Source organism: Cydia pomonella, chromosome 10 (genome assembly GCF_033807575.1).
Source record: "Cydia pomonella isolate Wapato2018A chromosome 10, ilCydPomo1, whole genome shotgun sequence".
Classification (NCBI taxonomy): Eukaryota; Metazoa; Arthropoda; class Insecta; order Lepidoptera; family Tortricidae; genus Cydia; species Cydia pomonella.
In genome coordinates, this window is record NC_084712.1 from 13,110,739 (window position 1) to 13,129,631 (window position 18,893).

An 18,893-nucleotide genomic window follows, 5' to 3' on the forward strand; every position below is an offset into this window, starting at 1 on the left:
TAATACTCTTTCTTTTCTTGTGATTGGATTTCTAGAATCAAATGCAAGTTACTATAAAATAACTATATTCTGGCCTCTCTATCAAACATTGATGCATGCCTAAATAATATAATAATTATCACTATTATCAGTGTCAGCCCTGCTAGCTGTGGCGATGTGCGCCCGTTAGGTGGGCTCTTTGGCGTAGCCTGTTGTTATCTATGACTACCTAATCCGCCTAGTGGGTTGTCTGGCATCTGAGCAAAAGTTACGAGCACCCGCTAAGCGGGTTCTTGCAGTAAATCAAAACTGCCGTCATTAATGATGTCTATTGTACCATATGTTCTCGAGAATACATTTTCATTCCTTAATTCGTTCAGTTTTAAAACCCATTTCTTTATTAAATTTAATACTAAACCGAAACACGTTTTTAGGCTGAAACCTGCTCGACATGTTGATTTATTATATATTTTTCCTACTCCTCTACTGTTATCTGTCATTTATGCATTCATTATCACGAATATAAGAACATACATAAAAGATTTCAAGAAAAGTCTATATTGTCTATTCCTCATAAAAGCTCTTGTGCTTTTATAAGCTATAATGTTACTGCGATTAATGGCTCCCAACCTAACAAAACCAAAACGAATACAGTTTTAAACTAAGTGCATTGCTGCCAACTTACAAAATATTCATTAGGTTGCATAGTAAAAATAATTACTTCATAAGTCAGAAACACGCATGTGACACCCGTAATATAGCAACACCCATAGACTACGAAGACCGCTTAGCGTTGCTTGTTAGTCTCCGTAGGCTACGGTGGCCAAAATTGAGAAAAAACTGTCCAAAAAATTAATTTAGCAAGTAGCAAGTACCAGGGCCTCATGAGTTACGAGGAGGTGTCGCCGACCGGCCGGCCGCGGCCCGGGGCGGGCCGGGCGCGTAACAAGGTATGCTCGCGCGTCTTGGCTATATACTTTTGCTGTAATTTGTTTACCTAAATTAAGATTTATTTTTGTTGACTCGTAGGAAAAATATTGTATGCAACGTTGTATAAGTAGGTCAAAAAAATCTCGTGGCGTATTCCTTTACAATGTTCGCCTACGCCTTCGGCTCCGGCTCACATTGTAACTCACGCCACTCGCCTTTTTTGACCCTTCTTATACAACTGTTGCATAAAATACTATAATAAAAATATGCAAACAATTAAAATAAGTAAGTGGCAAGCAAGTATGTTTCAATCTTATGATTTTTAATAAATATTATACTTTTATAAGTATAATATTTATTAAAAATCTTTACACAACCTTTTTAATACTAGATACCGCCGTATTTATGAAATGGATCAGTACCCCTAGTGTAAATATTTTCGACAGCGAAACGTTACGTACGCGTTTGCGTTAAGTGTCATTTTGTATGAGATTTTTGACTTTCCAAAACGTCCCGCTTGGCGCGCTGTTCAAAAACCCATACAAAATGAGACTTAACGCAAACGCGTACGTCACGTTCCGCTATCGACTAAATTTACACTAGGGGCACTGATTATGATTAAGAAGGGACAAATTAATCAAAATGCGATTCTTTTATATCAATTCGTATTTATTAACTAGACTTACAGAAATAAGGTAAGTAAGGATAAAGTTTCAGTACCAGACATGTATAGAATTCACTATTGACCTGAAATTAAAATTATTAAAACTGAGAATAAAATTTTAAAGGCAATTATTACATTAAATAATCTAGGTAATACAGGTCATATTCTATATTAACGGCAATTTCCTTTTATGAAACAAATGCAACAGTGCATATATTTTGTTGTGTTTAACAGTCTAGGCTTCTTGATAACGAGCCATAATGTATACCGATGAATAAATATTTCACCCGACAATAATTCTCTTTCTACGAAATTATATCCTTTACGAAATTAGTCTTTAGACGTTACATATAATAACATTAATAACAGTTAGGTTATAAGCAACAGCTATAATCAATCTAGCAGAAAGCAAGCAGTCTATCGAGCATAAAATCGGATACCGTTTTATTAGGCTTGCAATCCGGAGGTCGCGGGTTGAAACCCCAGCTCGTATCATTTGATATACACTAGTCGCTTTTCGGTGAAGGAAAGCATCGTGAGGAAACCGGACTAATCCCAATAATGCCTAGTTTACCCTCTGGGTTGAAAGGTCAGATAGCAGTCGCTTTCGTAAATACTAGTGCCTACGCCAACTCTAGGGATAAGTGCCAAGCGGACCCCAGGCTCCAATGAGCCGTGGCAAAATGCCGGGACAACGCGAGGAAGAAGAGACCGTTTTATAAGGCTGTTCGGTTTCATGCAAGCGCCATGTATTTAATACATCTGTTTTCATCCATAAATATTAAATTAAGAATTTTTAAAACCCTCTCCGCATTTTGCAATATTATTATAACACCATTTTGGAAAAGAACTGATACTCTTGAAACTGCTGGATCGATCTGTATTAAACATAGCTAAGCATAACCGCAAGGAAACCGCATCGAAATTAATCAATCCGTTTGAAAGCTACGATGCCACAGATAGACAACGGCGTCAAACCTATAAAACCCCTCTGTGTCGGGGGTTAAAAGGTAGAATAACTTGCAGCTATCCGGGCAGTGGCGGACAAGCGATTAGCAAATAGACTATTCTTTCGTTCAAGAAACGTACTTTTGATTTAAATCCTGTTTGAATAAGAGATGCACATTTCGACATACCATCCTTTCTAGCCCTCAAAGAAAAACTACTAGCTTCTCGCTGATCGAAGCTGTGGGGAGGCATGCCTTAAAATTCGAGAATTATGAAACTGATACTTTATTAAAGAGAGAATTATTGTTCATTTCACATAATTAGGTACTCGTAAGTTACTCGGCAGCCGTGGCGAGCAGGTGTTTGTGCACGCACTCCTCCTTGTTGATGAGGTGCGTGGTCTTGTTGACGAGCTGCATGAGCGTGTTGAGGTTGTTCGACCACTCATTGAGCCGGTCTGATGCGTTCATGTTCAAACTGGAACAAGGTTAGTCTTGAAAGCCCCGAACACGCTCAACATAATTCGATAATACCTCTAAGAATAAAACTTTCTCTATACAATCTTGAACAATCGTATAGAGACAGCCAAAGTGGCCAAATAATAATAATAATAATAAAATTCTTTATTGCACACTACATAAAAAACAGATACAGGAATTGATAAAATATACACATTGGTAGGTAACAACAGGCGGACTTATCGCTAAACAGCGATCTCTTCCAGACAACCTTCAGATAGTGAGATGGCGAAGTTCGCCATCTCACTATCTGAAGGTTCGCCAGGCGAACGAAGCGAAGTTAACGGGTGGTGCAAAAAAATAAAAAATAAAGAAAAAATTAGTAAAAATACAATATAATACATATACTACACATATAAAGTTAAGATAGACTACATTTATTACTATATACAAAAAAGAAAAAAAAAATCGAAATAAATAAATAAATATATCGGATACCATCTTTATTTCTATGCCAACAAAGGTTACCTATTAGATGCTGACTGTGATTTGTTGATTGCAGCTCTTGTTTTAAGATTCAATGTTTTTTTTTTACTGTATATTAAACATAAGCATTTTAGAAGAAAATAAGCCTTGTGTATTGCGTTATATAAAGCTCCATCACATGACGACCCTGCCCTTAAAATCTAAAGTTTATGTTATAGTATTAAGACCCGGTAGACTTTAAGGGCAGGGTCGCCATGCGAGGGAGCTTACCCAGTTACCTGAAGTGCATAACGACAGCGGGACGGTCGCTCTTGGCTTTCACGATGTCACTGACAACTTGGTAACGCTGTCTCGCTTTCACGTCCCATACCTTTCCACTAGTCATATGTTGACTAAGACAGTTACCTGAATCGCACGATTCCGACGGGAAGGTCAGTCTTGGTCTTCACGCCGGCGCTGACAACAAGTTGACCGAATGCTTCTTCCGTCTTGCTCTCGGTGACGCTGTCGCGCTTTTAGGTTTCATTTCGGGATAGAAATAACCTTGAGCATAGCTGCATCATATAACGCCCCTTCACATGGCGACTCTACCACTAGTCAAATAAAATGTGTAACAGTAACTTGAAGTGCACGACGCCGGTAGGACGGTCGATCTTGATTCCCTCGATGGCGCTGACCAAGAGTTGGCTGAGCGATTCTTCCATCTCCCTCACAGTGGTGCTGACTCGCTTTTATGTTTCATGGCAACTTCGCCACTTAAGTCTTATAGATTTTATCATTAGATTATGATTAAGACAGTTACCTGAAATGGACGACGCCGGCAGGACGGTCGATCTTGGCCTTGACGACGGCGGTGACAACCAGTTGGCTGAGCGCTTCTTCCGTCTCGGTCTCGGTGAGGCCTAGCAGTTCGCTCATGCGTTTCATGGAGATGCGCGTATAGTACATCGACATGATGCGAATGTTCTGGAAAAACAAGACATTATAATTCTCAAGTTAGTTTTGATTCCACAGTACATTTTTTCTTTATGATAATCTTTAGAACATTGTCAATATTCGTGGAAAATGCCCAAGGAATACTGAGAACTCTAAAAGTATCCTACCAAAATAATTTCTAGTGTTTCCAGCAGAGTTTCCTTAAAAAAATACTCCTTCGAGCAACACCTGCCGAAGCACATGCCCAACTGGGGATAGGCATGCATGTTGTGACTCGTCCGTACACAAAGAGACCGAGGTCTGCAAGATTTGTCTTTAACATGTGTTATTTTCTATGTATTTGTGTCGTCGGTACGGACTGGATTTTATATGTAGTAAGTGAGAAGTGTGCCTATGTGCACGTTTCTCCGCAAAAAATGGCAGAATGATTTGGTCTGGATATCGCTTGGGCTCCTCCCTTCCGACGTGTCGGAAGCTGGTGTAGCTCGAAGAAGTATTAAAATCTTGTAGATCGGACCTTTAACTCTAATCAGCCAAACTGTATAATGCCATTACTTTGCGGTTTGCAGGAATTGGTTTTACAGCAAACGCTGATCAGTTTGACGTTGAAAACACTATCTATATGTCACTGACTCAAGTCCACAACGTGTCAATAACTGTAGCATTTCTTATGGGACTGAATAATAAACAAATACTTGACTGAACTGAACTAACTTACATGTTCTACCACCCTGTTCTTCAGGTCGTTCCATCGTTCCTGTCCCTTCTCGTCGGTCGAGTCGAAGTAGGGCGTCGCTCGCAGCGCCTTCTCGTAGTGCTGGCAGAGGCTGTTCCACTTGATGATCTCAGGGTTGATGAACAGGCCCAGAAGTTGTCTACAATAACCAATTCATATAACAGAGAACTTCGTTAATTTCAAGGGTGCATTCCTGAGCTTCAATTAAGTAACTTTCTCAAAGACACCGGTATTCTAATTAACTCAATTTCGGCGATAATCTATAATCTATTTTTATCTTATAAGGCCCTTAAGAGCGTGTACACTTGCCTTAGGGCCTGTTACCATATTGATTAGTGTTTAGTACGAGTTTATACGTACTACTATTAAACATACGTACCTACTATGGAAAGTAGAGGTAAGGAATACAATCTCCATAGGCCAGGTCCAGCTGTCTCCAAATCTCTCCAAAGTAGCGTTAGAGTAGCTAAGAACCTAGGCGTTATTGACGGAGTGAAGTGCTCTGTCTATGTTTTTTTTCTTTAAGTATTGTAGCGCCACCTATTTAAAGTTTTTTGACGGACATTTTTAGTACATGGAGATTCTATTCTTTACCTCTACCTTCCGTAGTACGTACTATCTCGGACGATACATGTTCGAAATGACATTAATATGTCACAGTTTTCAATTGTTTGGTAGGGCTAAATGTAATGCCCGTATTAGAATAACGCTATATGCAACATTAAAATACTTTTTATAATAATAAATAAAAATAATAAAAATCGAATTAAAATTAACTATGGCATTAAGTTTTCTTAAACGTACTTACCCATTCCCTGAAGTTAACGCAATTTAAAAAAAAACACGGTGTATGAGGGGCCAACAAATTAACTACTTACCGATATTTTAAGAGATTGTATTTTATATTAAAACAATTAACTTTAAATAGAAATAAGAAAACTTTTCATTTTTTTTTTGTTTTCATTTACCGAACAAAACAATAATTATAATTATATCTAAAAATAATCATCATGACAAGATGTTTAACGCTTAGTTGTTTATCTTAAATGTCATTATGGTTTGGCGGATTGTCATGAATCTACGTGAAGTGGCCAGTTAATTTTAAGGTAAAAAGAGGTTCTAGAATCTGATCAATAGGCGGGTCCATACAGAGCGAGCATACGCGCGAGGCAATTTCCTCACGTTCAAACCGGCCAGTGTAGAGCGCGCGCGTTTTCCTCGCCTGAGCGTGCCACCTCGGCCGAAGTACGTCTACACAGGCCGGTTTGTGCGCGAGGAAATTGCCTCGCGCGTATGCTCGCTCCGTGTGGACCCGCCTAATGAGGTCCATTTAATTATCTTATTAACGGTGTGTTTTACGTAGCAATTTTATTTATTTATTTATTTAACCTTTATTGCAAAAAAAACCTTATAGTACAAAGGGCGGACTTAATGCCTTGAGGCATTTTTTTTTGTTTGTTAGCACCTTATATGGTCCATCTTGTAGTTGAGGCAATTGTGTTTACTACGTACTTGTAATCAGGCAGCTTATCAAGATCCTTGTCCTCGTTGACACGATGCGTGAGATCGGCCTGCTCGTTGTCATACGGCGCCAGCACGAGGAACACCACGCTGCCTATGAGCGCGTCCGCGCCGCCCGCTGCGCCCAGCGCTCGGAAATGCCGGCACACGGATAGATATGCTCCGTTGTGCTGGTCTACGGCGATCATCAGGCGATAGAACTTCTCCTTCAACTCCTGTGGCGATGTTCAATGATATAAATGAATAAATAAACACGTTAAATTCTTAGTACTTTTTTTTAATACAACACTAACGGTGTGTACATTGAAATGGACGAAGGTTTGTTGGGTGCGTTGGGTATTCATGGAATATAATAGTGTACAAAATTTTGACAAAAAATAATCAATTACTGCACATCACTGTACTCGGCAAGTCTGTGGGTCAATTACACGCAGCGGGCCTACAACGCTCTGCGTATACAGTATAATAACGCATTTAGGGTGCTACTACTGCTTTCACGATACTGCAGCGAGTCGACTATGTTTGCTGAGACACGGACAGACAGCTTCGACGCTATCTGGCGCAAGAAAACGGCCTCGCTTGTAAACAGAGTACGTGGGAGCAGGAATAGCATCTTATATATGACCATTTGTTGTCTTTACAGAATAATAATAAATTAAATAATATTGATGAATGCTGATGTTGAGATAACTTTAAACAGCATGGTTTAAATGTATCTTTAAAAATAGTAGTACTATTTTTGTTTCTATACCATGAGCCATAATATTTGTATTTATATTTGGTATTGAAACACAGAAATATCTTCAAAAATTGTATCATACTAACACAAACACAACACACACACAAACACAACACACACACATACACACAGAGTGTCTGTCTAAATTATGCCTCTTGTGTCGGGATTTCTTTTTCTAAGAGTTTCCTTGTATGCATATCTGGCATAAAAGGGCTTAAAAAACATGACTACTTTTTTATTTATAAAGTATTCATTATTTTTCTATATTACTAAGCTTAAATGGTGCACAGTTATGGAAACTAACTCAATACCCACCTGAGTATTTTCTTCCTCAAAGAACTTTGTGTTGATCTTCTTTGAGATAATTTGTGTCCTGACGTAATCCTTGATAGCAAGGCACAGCCTCATCTGTTCCAATATAAGTTCTACCTTCTCACGCTTATCCATGGAGCCATAAGTTTCCACCTAATAACCATACAATTTATTTAATACTTTGTACTCATTATCATTGTTAAAATAAAATCAATTTATAGGACTATCAGAGTTACTTTCGGAAAAATTCAAGTGCAGCAGTTCATTCTTGGAATAAAGAATCTCGATTTTATTTCACTTTATTAGGTACACTAAACAGATATTGTACAATATAATGAGAAACATACAATTGCATTTTATGGCTTAAAAACTAGCTTGAGATCCAAAACAAGTGTAAACAGCATGCTTTACAAGTAAGCGCAAATATTACAAATTAACACCTGAGTGAAAAATATCAGATCAAATAACTGATTAAACATTACTATTTCAACATAAATATTAAATAACAAAGACCAACGCAAAGACTATTCAGTCCTCGACCACATCCATACAGTACGGCAAATATTGGAAAGATACGAAGAATATCAACTTACATACTATATGGCATTCATTGACTATCAGAAAGCCTTTGATTCGCTTATACACACACAAATTTGGAAAGCTTTAAAAGAACAGGGAATAGAACACAAATACATACGAATAATAAGAAACATCTACAAGCACAGCTCAGCATGCATCCAACTAGAGAGGAAGGGAAGCACATTTCGAATTCAAAAAGGTGTGAGGCAAGGAGACCCACTCTCCCCTAGACTCATTCTGGCTGTATTGGAAATGATCTTCAAGAATCTTGAATGGGACAGCCTAGGACTTAAAATTGACGGTCGCACACTAACACGTCTGAGATTTGCAGACGATATTGTGCTTTTTGCTTACACATCAGCGACGGCATCATGGTTCCATTTTTATCACTTGTCACTATGCCCGTCACTTTCGCACTTACATCCTTGTTAGAACGGGACAGGTATGGTGACAAATGATAAAGAGCCGACCATCTTAGCCTTACAGAAGAACTTAAAAAGATGATAAACGAACTAGCAGCAGAAAGTATCAAGGTTGGATTGATGCTAAATCCTGAAAAAACAAAGATTATGACCAACAATAAAAAAAAACCCATAACAGTGGCAGAAGCCCCAATAAGCTATGTGGATGAATATTTATTTATCTCGGACAGTTGATGGACACGAAAGACCCTATAGACAAAGAAATAGACAAAAGAGTAACAAACGGATGGAAGAGGTACTGGAACCTGAAAGTAGTGATGAAAGACAAAAGTCTCCACATCGCAACAAAATCGAAACTGTTTAACACCTGCATTTTGCCAGTTCTAGTATATGGAAGCGAAACTTGGAGCTTAACAACAGAAAACACTGAAAAACTGGCCACTTGCCAACGAGCGATGGAAAGGAGTATGACAGGACTAAGACGAGAAGACAAAGTTAAATCCACCATTATCAGAAAGAAAACAAAAGTTCAGGACATAACCAGAAAGATCAAAAGGCAGAAGTGGAAATAGGCAGGTCACATAGTCCGAGGAAAAGACAAGTGGAGCAAAATAGTCAGCCTATGGTATCCACGAACAGGAAACAGAAAACAATGCAGGCCCCAAAAAAGATGGGTTGACGACATAAGATATGGAAGGTTTAACTTGGGGCAGAGTAGCCACAGACAGGCTAGAATGGAGAAGACTGGAGGAGGCCTTTGCCACTTGGCAAGGAGATGAGCAACAATGGAAAAATAATGAAATATACGAATATTAGACGGCATCTGACTAAAAGGCTTATAATAAAATAAAAAAATTAAATAACAACTAGAAGTGCCCAGATGAGAAGGAAAAAATATACTATTCAAGAGTTTTATGTAGTACAACTACTCTAGTTATTATTCCACTTTTTAGAGAAAATTGTGTGACTTCCATATTTGTATTGCATACCTGAAGTTCCTGAATAATTTTGGCTGCCTCTACCACATTGCCCTCGTCTTCCCAGATCTTAGCCAAAATGTGTGTGAGCCTGGCCCTTTCCACTTCAACATAGATCTTGCCCTCGGTGATGGATCTCAGAGTCTCTATGAGTTTGATTTTAGTTTTCATGTCTGGCGTTTTGTCGACATAAGTGTAGCATTCTTGGACCATTTTGACAACAGCCTGTTTAAGTTGGGATCTGAAAAATAATGTTTTACAGTCATTATAAGAACATTGATGGGTCAATCTGATTTGCTGTGAATGCCAGTATAGTATTTAGTTTAATTACATACACACAGACACAAAACACCAACAGACAGACACGGACAGAGACAGGACACTGTGTGTCATCAGCTAAATAGCTGCTTACCTATAATTATATAATAATAATAATAATTTCCACATTGTTAGATGCTAAATACAATATATAAAACTCTAATTAGGACATTATATATAATATTAAACGTGGAAAGATATGGAGGAGGCCTATACCCGACAGGGGTCCTTAAAATAGAAAAAACGATACTGTTAGAACTTGTCATAAAATATATTTAAGGAAAAATAAAGGCATAAATAAATAAAAATATAATATTAAACTCTTAATTAGGACATTACTTCTAATACTCTTAATTAGGGCTTTACGGGAAAGTGCACGTAGTGAAGATTGGTTGGTGGTACTGTCGGCACAGTCAAAATTCAAAAATTTATTCTGCAAGTAGGCCTTAAGGGCTCTTTTACAAGTCAATACCTACAACATTTATAGTAACATCATATAGTGACATGAAAAATACATAACAACATTTATAAATACAACAGCCAATACCTGGGTAAACATTACATTATAATAATCTTAAAATAAATAATTACTACAATACAATAGAGATGTATAGTCTCTATGGTTAAAAACACATTAAATCTGGAGATGTAAAAGGTCCCCAATGTCAGAGTACTAAGTAATACTAATAAAATTTGGAGGTGTAAAGTCTCTCCAAGTGTCAAAATAAAATTTATACTAAATAAATAAACCGCGTCTGGACTGTTAAACTAGCAGTCTCATAAACTAATGCTACATTCTGTACATAACTAGTATGTACCAAGTCAAGTATTTTATACAATATGACAGAGACGAATAGTCTCAACGGTTAATACATTAAGTTTGGAGATGTATAAGGTCCCCACGGTCTGAGAAAAATAATAATACACAATAATAATGACATTAATAAGATTTGGAGGTGTAAAGGTTCTCCAAATGTCAAAGAATAAAATAAAAAAAAAATTGTATGAAATACATGTTTCACGTCAAGAGACTATTAAGCTAACAATCTTAAAACTAGGTCTACAGAATACATAACTCATCATCATCATATCAGCCTTTTATTGCCCACTGCTGAGCATAGGCCTCTCTTCCAGTACGCCACTTGTCCCGATCCTGAGCTAATCGCATCCAGAAGTGTCCCGCAATTTTCCGAATGTCGTCCACCCAACGAGCCAACGGACGCCAGGGGCTTCTTTCATCCGAAAGCGGCCACCATTCCGTTAAAATTTTAGTCCACCTGCCATCACTCTGCCTAGCAACATGTCCCGCCCAACTCCATTTTAGGTTGGTTATGACGCAACCCACGTCTAGCACCTTGGTGCGATGACGGATCTCGACATTCCTTACTCGATCTTGAAGCTTGATACCGAGCATGGCGCGCTCCATGGCTCTCTGTGCTACACAGATTTTATGCACAGCCTCCTTGGTGAGCGTCCATGTCTCGGCACCGTAGGTCATGGTGGGCAGGACACATTGATTGAAGAGGCGAGTTTTCAGGCATTGTGGAATGTTAGCAGGTCTCAGGATGTCCGCTAATTTATTAAATGCCGCCCAACCCAGCTGAATTCTCCTGGAGATCTCCTTCTGCTGATGTGTTTTGTCAAATGATAGAATATGTCCAAGATACAAGTACTGCTCGACCACCTCTAGTATTTCGTTCCCAACCTTAATGATTGGAATCGATTTACCGGGGATGTTCGTCATAATCTTAGTCTTAGACATATTCATCTTGAGACCTACCTTCAAAGAAGCGTGGTATAGGCTTTCAATCATGCTTTGAAGATCTTCCAGGGTCTCGGCAAACAAAACAATGTCGTCGGCAAATCTCAGGTGCGACAAGAAGACACCATGGATATTGAGTCCAGTTTTGTCCCATGCAAGCGTTTTTATGACGTCTTCTAGGACCGCCGTAAAAAGCTTGGGTGAAATGGTATCCCCTTGACGCACTCCCCTTTGGATGAATATGGGGTTACTTAGTTTGTGAAGCCGAACTTGCATTGTTGCCGAGCTATATAGCTCCCGGAGCACATCCACATAGCGAGTATCAACTGAGCAGCGATGGAGAGCGTCAAACACGGCCCAATGTTCGACACTATCGAAGGCCTTCTCGTAATCAACGAAGGCCATGCACAGGGGCCGGTTGTACTCATGACTTTTCTCCATCAGCTGCTTTACTGCATGGATATGGTCGATAGTTGAAAATCCACTCCGGAAACCAGCCTGCTCGGGAGGTTGGCATTCGTCGAGGATACGAGTTAGTCGATTGCACAGAACTTTTGCAAATAGCTTGTACGTGTGAGAAAGAAGGCTTATGGGGCGATAATTACTCAACTTCGAAATATCTCCTTTTTTATGTAAGATGGTGACTATGGCGGTCTTCCAGGATTCTGGGGTGCGAGTACCTCGTAAAACCTGATTAAACAGTTTTACGAGGACACTGATAACTGGGTCACCACCTGCGCGAAGAAGATCGGATGTAATGCCATCTTCGCCAGGAGATTTATCCGCTTTCATCTGATACAATGCTTTCTTGACTTCACTGTCTATTATTGATGGTATGTTCTCTTTATCGTTGCAGGGGAATGGGGGTGCTCTAGAATCAGATATAAATATGTGTGGTGCGTCCGATTGTGATGCATAAAGTGTGCCATAAAACTCCTCAACAATTTTAACAATTTGGTCACGATCCGTTACCAAATTGTTATGATTGTCTTTCAATTTTACTATTTGATTCACTCCTGTTCTTAATTTTCTTCTAAACACCTTTGGCCCTCTGCAATCTTCTATTGTGTTGAGTATATACATAACTACTATGTATTAAATATAGTCAATGGAGGAGGCGGATTGTCATTAAGCAATGTTATCTTAAAGTTGTATGATGCTCATGCACCTATTCTTTCGGTAAGGCTGAAGCGCCCACCCGCGCCTTGGATTACAAATGGGGTTCGCATGGCTATGACTAGGCGAGATAGGGCATTCCGAAAATATAAGCGGGATCGCTCTGAAGAGAACTGAGCTTGTTCAAGATTGCAAGAAATCGGTGTAATCAGATGAATAGAATAGAATAGAATAGAAAGGTGTTTATTTCTCTAGTTTATTATGTTACATTGTGTTATGTCCATCAGGCCGATGGTGTGTTCGGCCTGTGGGTATGTCAGCTACTTACAATCTACCTATGTTTGTCTGAAAGATCTGTATAAGTGTCATGTTTGTGCTGTGTGCTTTGTTAGTGTGTGCGTACAGAATAAATTTATATAAATTTAAAAGTTGTTTCATTTTGTCCTGTCTTACAACTATTCTTACAACTAATTTCCTATAATCTATGGGGACGTGGAGCGGTCGCTCGCTTGCTGAGCTGCCGACTCCTGTCTTTTTTTGGTACATAGTCAATTTCTCCTAATCTAGTGTTAGTTAGAAGTGGGTTGTGCTGCTTGTGTCCGATGTAGGCGTTACCAGGGGTATCTAGATCCGCAATGTGCATTTCCCTAAATCGGCGCAGCATGTCCTCATTTAAGTCTTGTGCGCGGAGGTGCCATGGATTGGATCCCAGTCGAGCATCTCCCAGAGTAGTGAAGTTTCTAGGCGTTTTGGAAACTGTCAGCCATTCGATATTGACGTTCAATTTTGAGTAGGTTGCTCTTACTGTAACGTGAGAGTAATTGTACCACGCCATAATCCAATGACAGGCCTGAATGACAGACAGTTTCACCGTCAGATCCGTCTTAGCGTGCCAGCCTATAATGGAAGCTAGAGCACCGCGCGCCCGTCGTACTTTCTGCACTACGTAGTCCGTCTGTTTACCCATGGTCATGGTCTTGTCTAGGTGTACACCCAAATATTTTATGCTGTTTTTATATTCAATTACCTCGTTTTTGATGCGAATGGTTCTGCGGTACTTTTTCTTATGAGTGAACATAGCACATTCGGTTTTCTCTATGTTGCACTTCAGTCCCCAGCGATGGTAGTAATCGATAACAGTTTCAGCGGCCCAGCCCGCACGGCTCGTCGCGCTGTTCGGTTCGGGAGATCTGTTGAGTATGCACAAGTCATCGGCGTATTGAGAAAGCTTTAGTCCGCGGATCCGGTTCCGTTGATCCCAAACGTAATGTACATACATGTTGAAGATGATTGGGCCCAGGATAGAGCCCTGTGGGACTCCGTATGGCACCGCTTTCTCTTTGCCGTTGGTGGTTCTGAAACGTCCATAGGTTTTTCGACCGCTCAGGTAATTTTCTATTATTTTGATAATGTTATTTGGAACGTCGGCTGTTTGAAGTTTCTTTGTCAGACCCTCGTGATTTATGGAGTCGAAGGCTTTCGAAAGATCAGTCGATACCAAGGCCACGCTCTCCTTTGCTTCTAAGGCATCCGTTATAAACTTTCCGGTACGAAGTATTTGCGTACCTGTTCCTCTATTCTTAGTAAAGCCATGCTGGAATGGCGGTTGGAGTCTGTCGGTCGTCTGTCGCAGGCGCGAAAGAAGTAAGCGCTCGTGTAATTTACCCATGATATTTAGAAGGGTAATGGGTCGATACGATTTGGCGTCGCGGTGATTCTTCCCTGCTTTATGTAGGAATATGCATTCTCCGATTTTCCACCTATTGGGATAGTAGCCTGTCATTAATAGGTAATCGGCTATAACTTTGTACCGGATGAGAAAGGCGTTACCTCCGAGTTTGAGAGCATCTGCTTTGATTTTGTCGGGGCCTGGGGCCTTCTTATTTTTAAAACGTCTTAGAGCGATCTTAATCTCCTCTATAGATGTAGCGTCAAGAGGCTGAAAGGGCGTGGTCTTCTCTGTACTCTTGTCCTTGTTATCTATCTCGGCTTCTGCTACGATCGCTGCGCCGACTAAAGTGTCGATGGTTTCTTTCTCGCTGTTGCATCCCTGGATGTGGGGGAGTCTCTGTACTGGTGCCTTCAGGTTGCGTTGGATTCGCCACATCTGGGCTCTATTGTTTCGTGGGTCATTTACTATTCTTACCCATTTCTGATCGTTATACTCCAAGAGCGCCTGTTGGACCAGCCGTTTCAGACGATTGTAGGTCGTCCTTTGTTCCGTTATTCTGTCCTGGTTAAAGCGTAGTCGCCACGCTTTATTTTTTGCTTGGTTTCTTTCATCTATTAATTTATTAATCTCATCTGGAAGTTGATCTCTTCTATTGTACTCATGCAGTGGCGCATACTCATCCAGAGATTCGGTAATAGCTTTTTCTAGTTGTAGTATGTATTCCTCGCATTCTGAATCGGATGTGATTTCCTTTGGTAGCTGAGTGGTTTTGTTCCATAGAGTTTGCTGATATCGCTGTTTGGTTTCTTCATTACTTGCTATAGCACGGGTGCTTCTTATCATATTTTTCGTTTTGTCCACCACTATATTTATATCTAGTAGCCATGGCATGTGGTCTGAGCCAACTGATGTTGTTTGTCGGCATGTTACGGTGTCGAAGGCTTCCATTTGATACGAGATGATGGCTGCATCAAGAATGCCGTACCCCGCACTGTTTGGTCGTGAAGGTAGGCCTGTGTCGTGTAATCAGATGGTGCGAGCAGCGAAGTGCAAACATATTTTCAATAACATTGTTCCATCATCGCCTAAACTTGGAAATTTTTAAACTCAATCGGTTTTGGCAAACAACAGAGTTATGGCATGTCCTTTTCCTCTTTTTCTTAAAATGACCTGAACTCTCACTTTTCTAAATCGACCACATTAGATCCTGTCACTAAATTTCATAGTCTCTCTCTCATCTCCGCCCTGCCCTGCCCCTCTAATACAAGTTTCTCTTTTACATTGGTAACTGATGATGAGGTTGCTTAGGTTATTAGCTCTATCAAATCTAATGCTGTTGGCCACGACGAGGTTAGTAGACTTATGTTAATTTGCATTTTGGAATGTATTCTCCCAATTATAACCCATGTTATAAACTTCTCACTGTTAACTGGGGGTTTTCCGTCGTTGTGGCGTAAAGCACATATAATTCCCTTACCAAAAGTTTACCCCAGTACACTAAAAGATTTTCGTCCCATCTCTATTCTCCCTTTTTTGTCTAAAGTCTTAGAAGCTATTGTACACAAACAACTATCTGCTCATATCTACATGTCCTCACTCCATTTCAATCAGGTTTTCGTCCAGGCCACAGCACTACCATGGCATTGCTTAAGATCGTTGAAGATGTGAGGTTAGCTATGGAGTCAACGCAGCTGACGGTTTTGGTCTTGATTGACTTTTCTAACGCATTTAATGCAGTTAATCACGACCTCTTGTTGGCTGTGTTGAATCACTTGCATATTAAGTCATCAACGGCTGAATGGTTCGCCTCATATCTTCAAGATCGACGTCAAATGGTTCGCGTTGACAGTTATGCATTTTCCGACTGGTGTGACCTCACGTCTGGTGTTCCGCAGGGCGGAATACTATCTCCACTTCTATTTTCCATTTTTATTAATTTGATTGCGTCTCACATTGCATGCTCTTACCATCTTTACGCCGATGTCTTGCAATTGTACGCCCATAGTAGTATTAATGATCTGGATTTTGCTATAACGAAAATCAACGAGGACTTGAATCGCATTTCTGCTTGGTCCGTTGTTTCGGCATTTCCGTGAATCCGTCCAAATGCCAGGCTATTGTTCAAGGAACTTACTTTCCATGGCCGACCTTGCTCACTTGCCTCCTGTTGTGTACGAGGATACTCCTGTACCACTGGCATCGCAGGTGAGGAACCTGGGGTTGATTCTTGACAGCAGCCTGACGTGGGAACTGCAGGTGTCCAATGTATGTCGCCGGGTCACTAACACACTTAAGCCCTATACCGGCTTAAGCACTTCCTTCTGATTGGCACTAAGGTGCTCCTTGTTCAGGCTCTTGTATTACCTATTGTAGATTATGCTGATGTATGTTACACGAATATCATACAAGTTTCTCTGAATAAACTAGATCGGCTTCTTAATAATAGCATCAGATTTTTTTTCGGACTCCGTAAATATGACCACATATCTGCATATCGCGTTGGCTTAACTGGCTCCCTGTTCGTGAACATAGATCGTTGCGAATTTTGTGCACACTATAATCTGTTTCATTAGATCCAACAGCACCCGACTATCTCAGATCCAAATTTCATTTTATAACTGCCCGAACAGGTTGCACCCTTCACGAGTCCCGTAGTCTCAAGCATACTGTTCCTTGTCATAGTTCTGATTTTGTCTCTAACTCCTTTACCGCTCAGGCGATCCGGCTTTGGAATGATCTCTCACTCAACATCAGACAGGCTCAAACCAAGCTCTCATTTAAGCATATGTTTCGCAAGCACTTTTTCGACAAGCTCTCTGGTTAATTGTCCTTTGTAGTCATAGTATTTTTTGCACTGGGTACATAAATTAATATATATGTATGTATATTTAATTATAGTATATTTATGTAAGTTTATTACGTTAGTATATATTATTTATCACTATTTTGCTTGTTTTAAGTTACTTATTCTGTTATTTTTTGTTTAATGCCTGCATGTACTACTGTTTCTGTTTAGCCTGATGGTTGACTGGTAGAGAATGCCTTTAGGCATTAAGTTCGCCATTTATACTTTATTTGTTATATTGTGCAATAAAGTTTAAATAAATAAATTACTGAAATTACCTTCTCTTAGACAAAAGCACAATCTGATCATTCAGTGCAGTCCAGTTCTTAGCCTCAAAACAAATTTGCACTATTGCAACTAAAATCCTAGCAGTTGAAGCCATGTCAGCACCCTGAAATGAAATATGATTTTTACCAAGAACCTGGAATATGTAGTGTAACCAATGCATTATATATACAACTGGCCACGTAGCCATCATGCGAATCGCTTACACTGTGTAGTGATCGGAACACAACTGTCCCTGTCACGCTTATATGGAAGAGCAATAGAGAAACAAAGCATTTTGTTGTCGAAGCGATAGTGGTTGTCACCTTGGCTAGGCTGGCTGATTTTGAGTGGTTTCATTGTTTAAAAAGCCCTGAATAAGTAGAGCGCCCAAGAAAAAAAACTGAAGAGTGATATTTTGATTTAGTTTTCACAAAGGAATAGTTTCATTATACACAAGTTTTCTTTACTTACTGTTCGTGTCTGCTTCTCCAGCGCCAGCAGCTGGTCGATGGCTTCTTGAACCTTGCCTTTGGAGGCCCATGATTTCCACAGAGGGATCTTTTCATCACAGGTGGTGCTATAGTCCACCTAAAATTGTGAAAAGTATTATAACATGAACATTGAAAAAATACTATCACAATTGTACTATAAATGCCCTAATTATTTAAATCTTCGGCAGATATTTAAATCGCTAAATGTTTGTAGCGTCATCTTCATAACCTATTTTTTAGACTAAAATATTGTTGTATTATGAAGATTGTATCTCAGATGTACTTACCTCCATTTTTACTATTTTGCCTCCGGCATCAAGACTAGTAAGATCATCGTTCATCGACATTTTTTCAGGAAAATAGAAACTGAAAATCAAAAGTTACAGTACATTAAACGGTAACAAATACGGCGATAAAACAGTATTCAACATAAGCGTTATGTATGATTACCCAACTATAATAGAAATTTTATTTAAACACACACCCTTTTTGTTTTATTTTAAGTTAAATTTACTATGATAGTGAGAATAATAAACCAAGAAACAAAAAAGTGACTTGCAATCCTCTTCTTGACTTGACAATTCACGTAGTTTGACTTGATTAGTTTGACGTTAACAAATCGCGGTGTTGCCATAATAATAAAGATGTATGTTCCAAAACTACAGATTTGAAACTTTGTGGAAATGCTAAAGCGTTAAAACACGTTCTGACCGATCTAGTACTGCTTACTAGCAC

General features: G+C 39.6%; 1 protein-coding gene across 3 annotated transcripts; it reads right to left on the minus strand.

Moving 5' to 3' along the window:
• Positions 1-2,131: 2,131 nt before the first annotated feature.
• Positions 2,132-18,754, minus strand: LOC133522143 (26S proteasome non-ATPase regulatory subunit 12). 3 transcript variants are annotated; one of them, XM_061857370.1, is made up of 10 exons: positions 18,643-18,754; positions 18,446-18,524; positions 18,139-18,255; positions 17,679-17,791; positions 9,700-9,928; positions 7,713-7,862; positions 6,650-6,873; positions 5,120-5,276; positions 4,268-4,431; positions 2,132-2,998 (listed from the first exon to the last, which is right to left on the minus strand). In XM_061857370.1, the coding sequence occupies exons 2-10, from the start codon at positions 18,503-18,505 to the stop codon at positions 2,857-2,859; spliced, it is 1,356 nt and encodes a 451-aa protein (XP_061713354.1). In that variant the 5' UTR covers positions 18,506-18,524; positions 18,643-18,754; the 3' UTR covers positions 2,132-2,856. The 3 variants fall into 3 exon arrangements, with proteins under 3 accessions (XP_061713354.1, XP_061713353.1, XP_061713355.1); XM_061857369.1 differs by having other exon boundaries at positions 18,609-18,731; XM_061857371.1 differs by lacking the exon at positions 18,643-18,754 and adding an exon at positions 18,614-18,632.
• Positions 18,755-18,893: the final 139 nt, after the last annotated feature.

Excerpts from the sequence above, each read along its gene's own strand:
- LOC133522143 (XM_061857370.1), bottom strand. The coding sequence starts at position 18,505 with ATGTCGATGAACGATGATCTTACTAGTCTTGATGCCGGAGGCAAAATA. Across the intron at positions 9,929-17,678 it reads GTGCTTTTGTCTAAGAGAAG|ATCCCAACTTAAACAGGCTG; the intron begins GTAATTTCAGTA and ends ATTATTTTTCAG. Across the intron at positions 6,874-7,712 it reads TTGAGGAAGAAAATACTCAG|GAGTTGAAGGAGAAGTTCTA; the intron begins GTGGGTATTGAG and ends ACATCGCCACAG.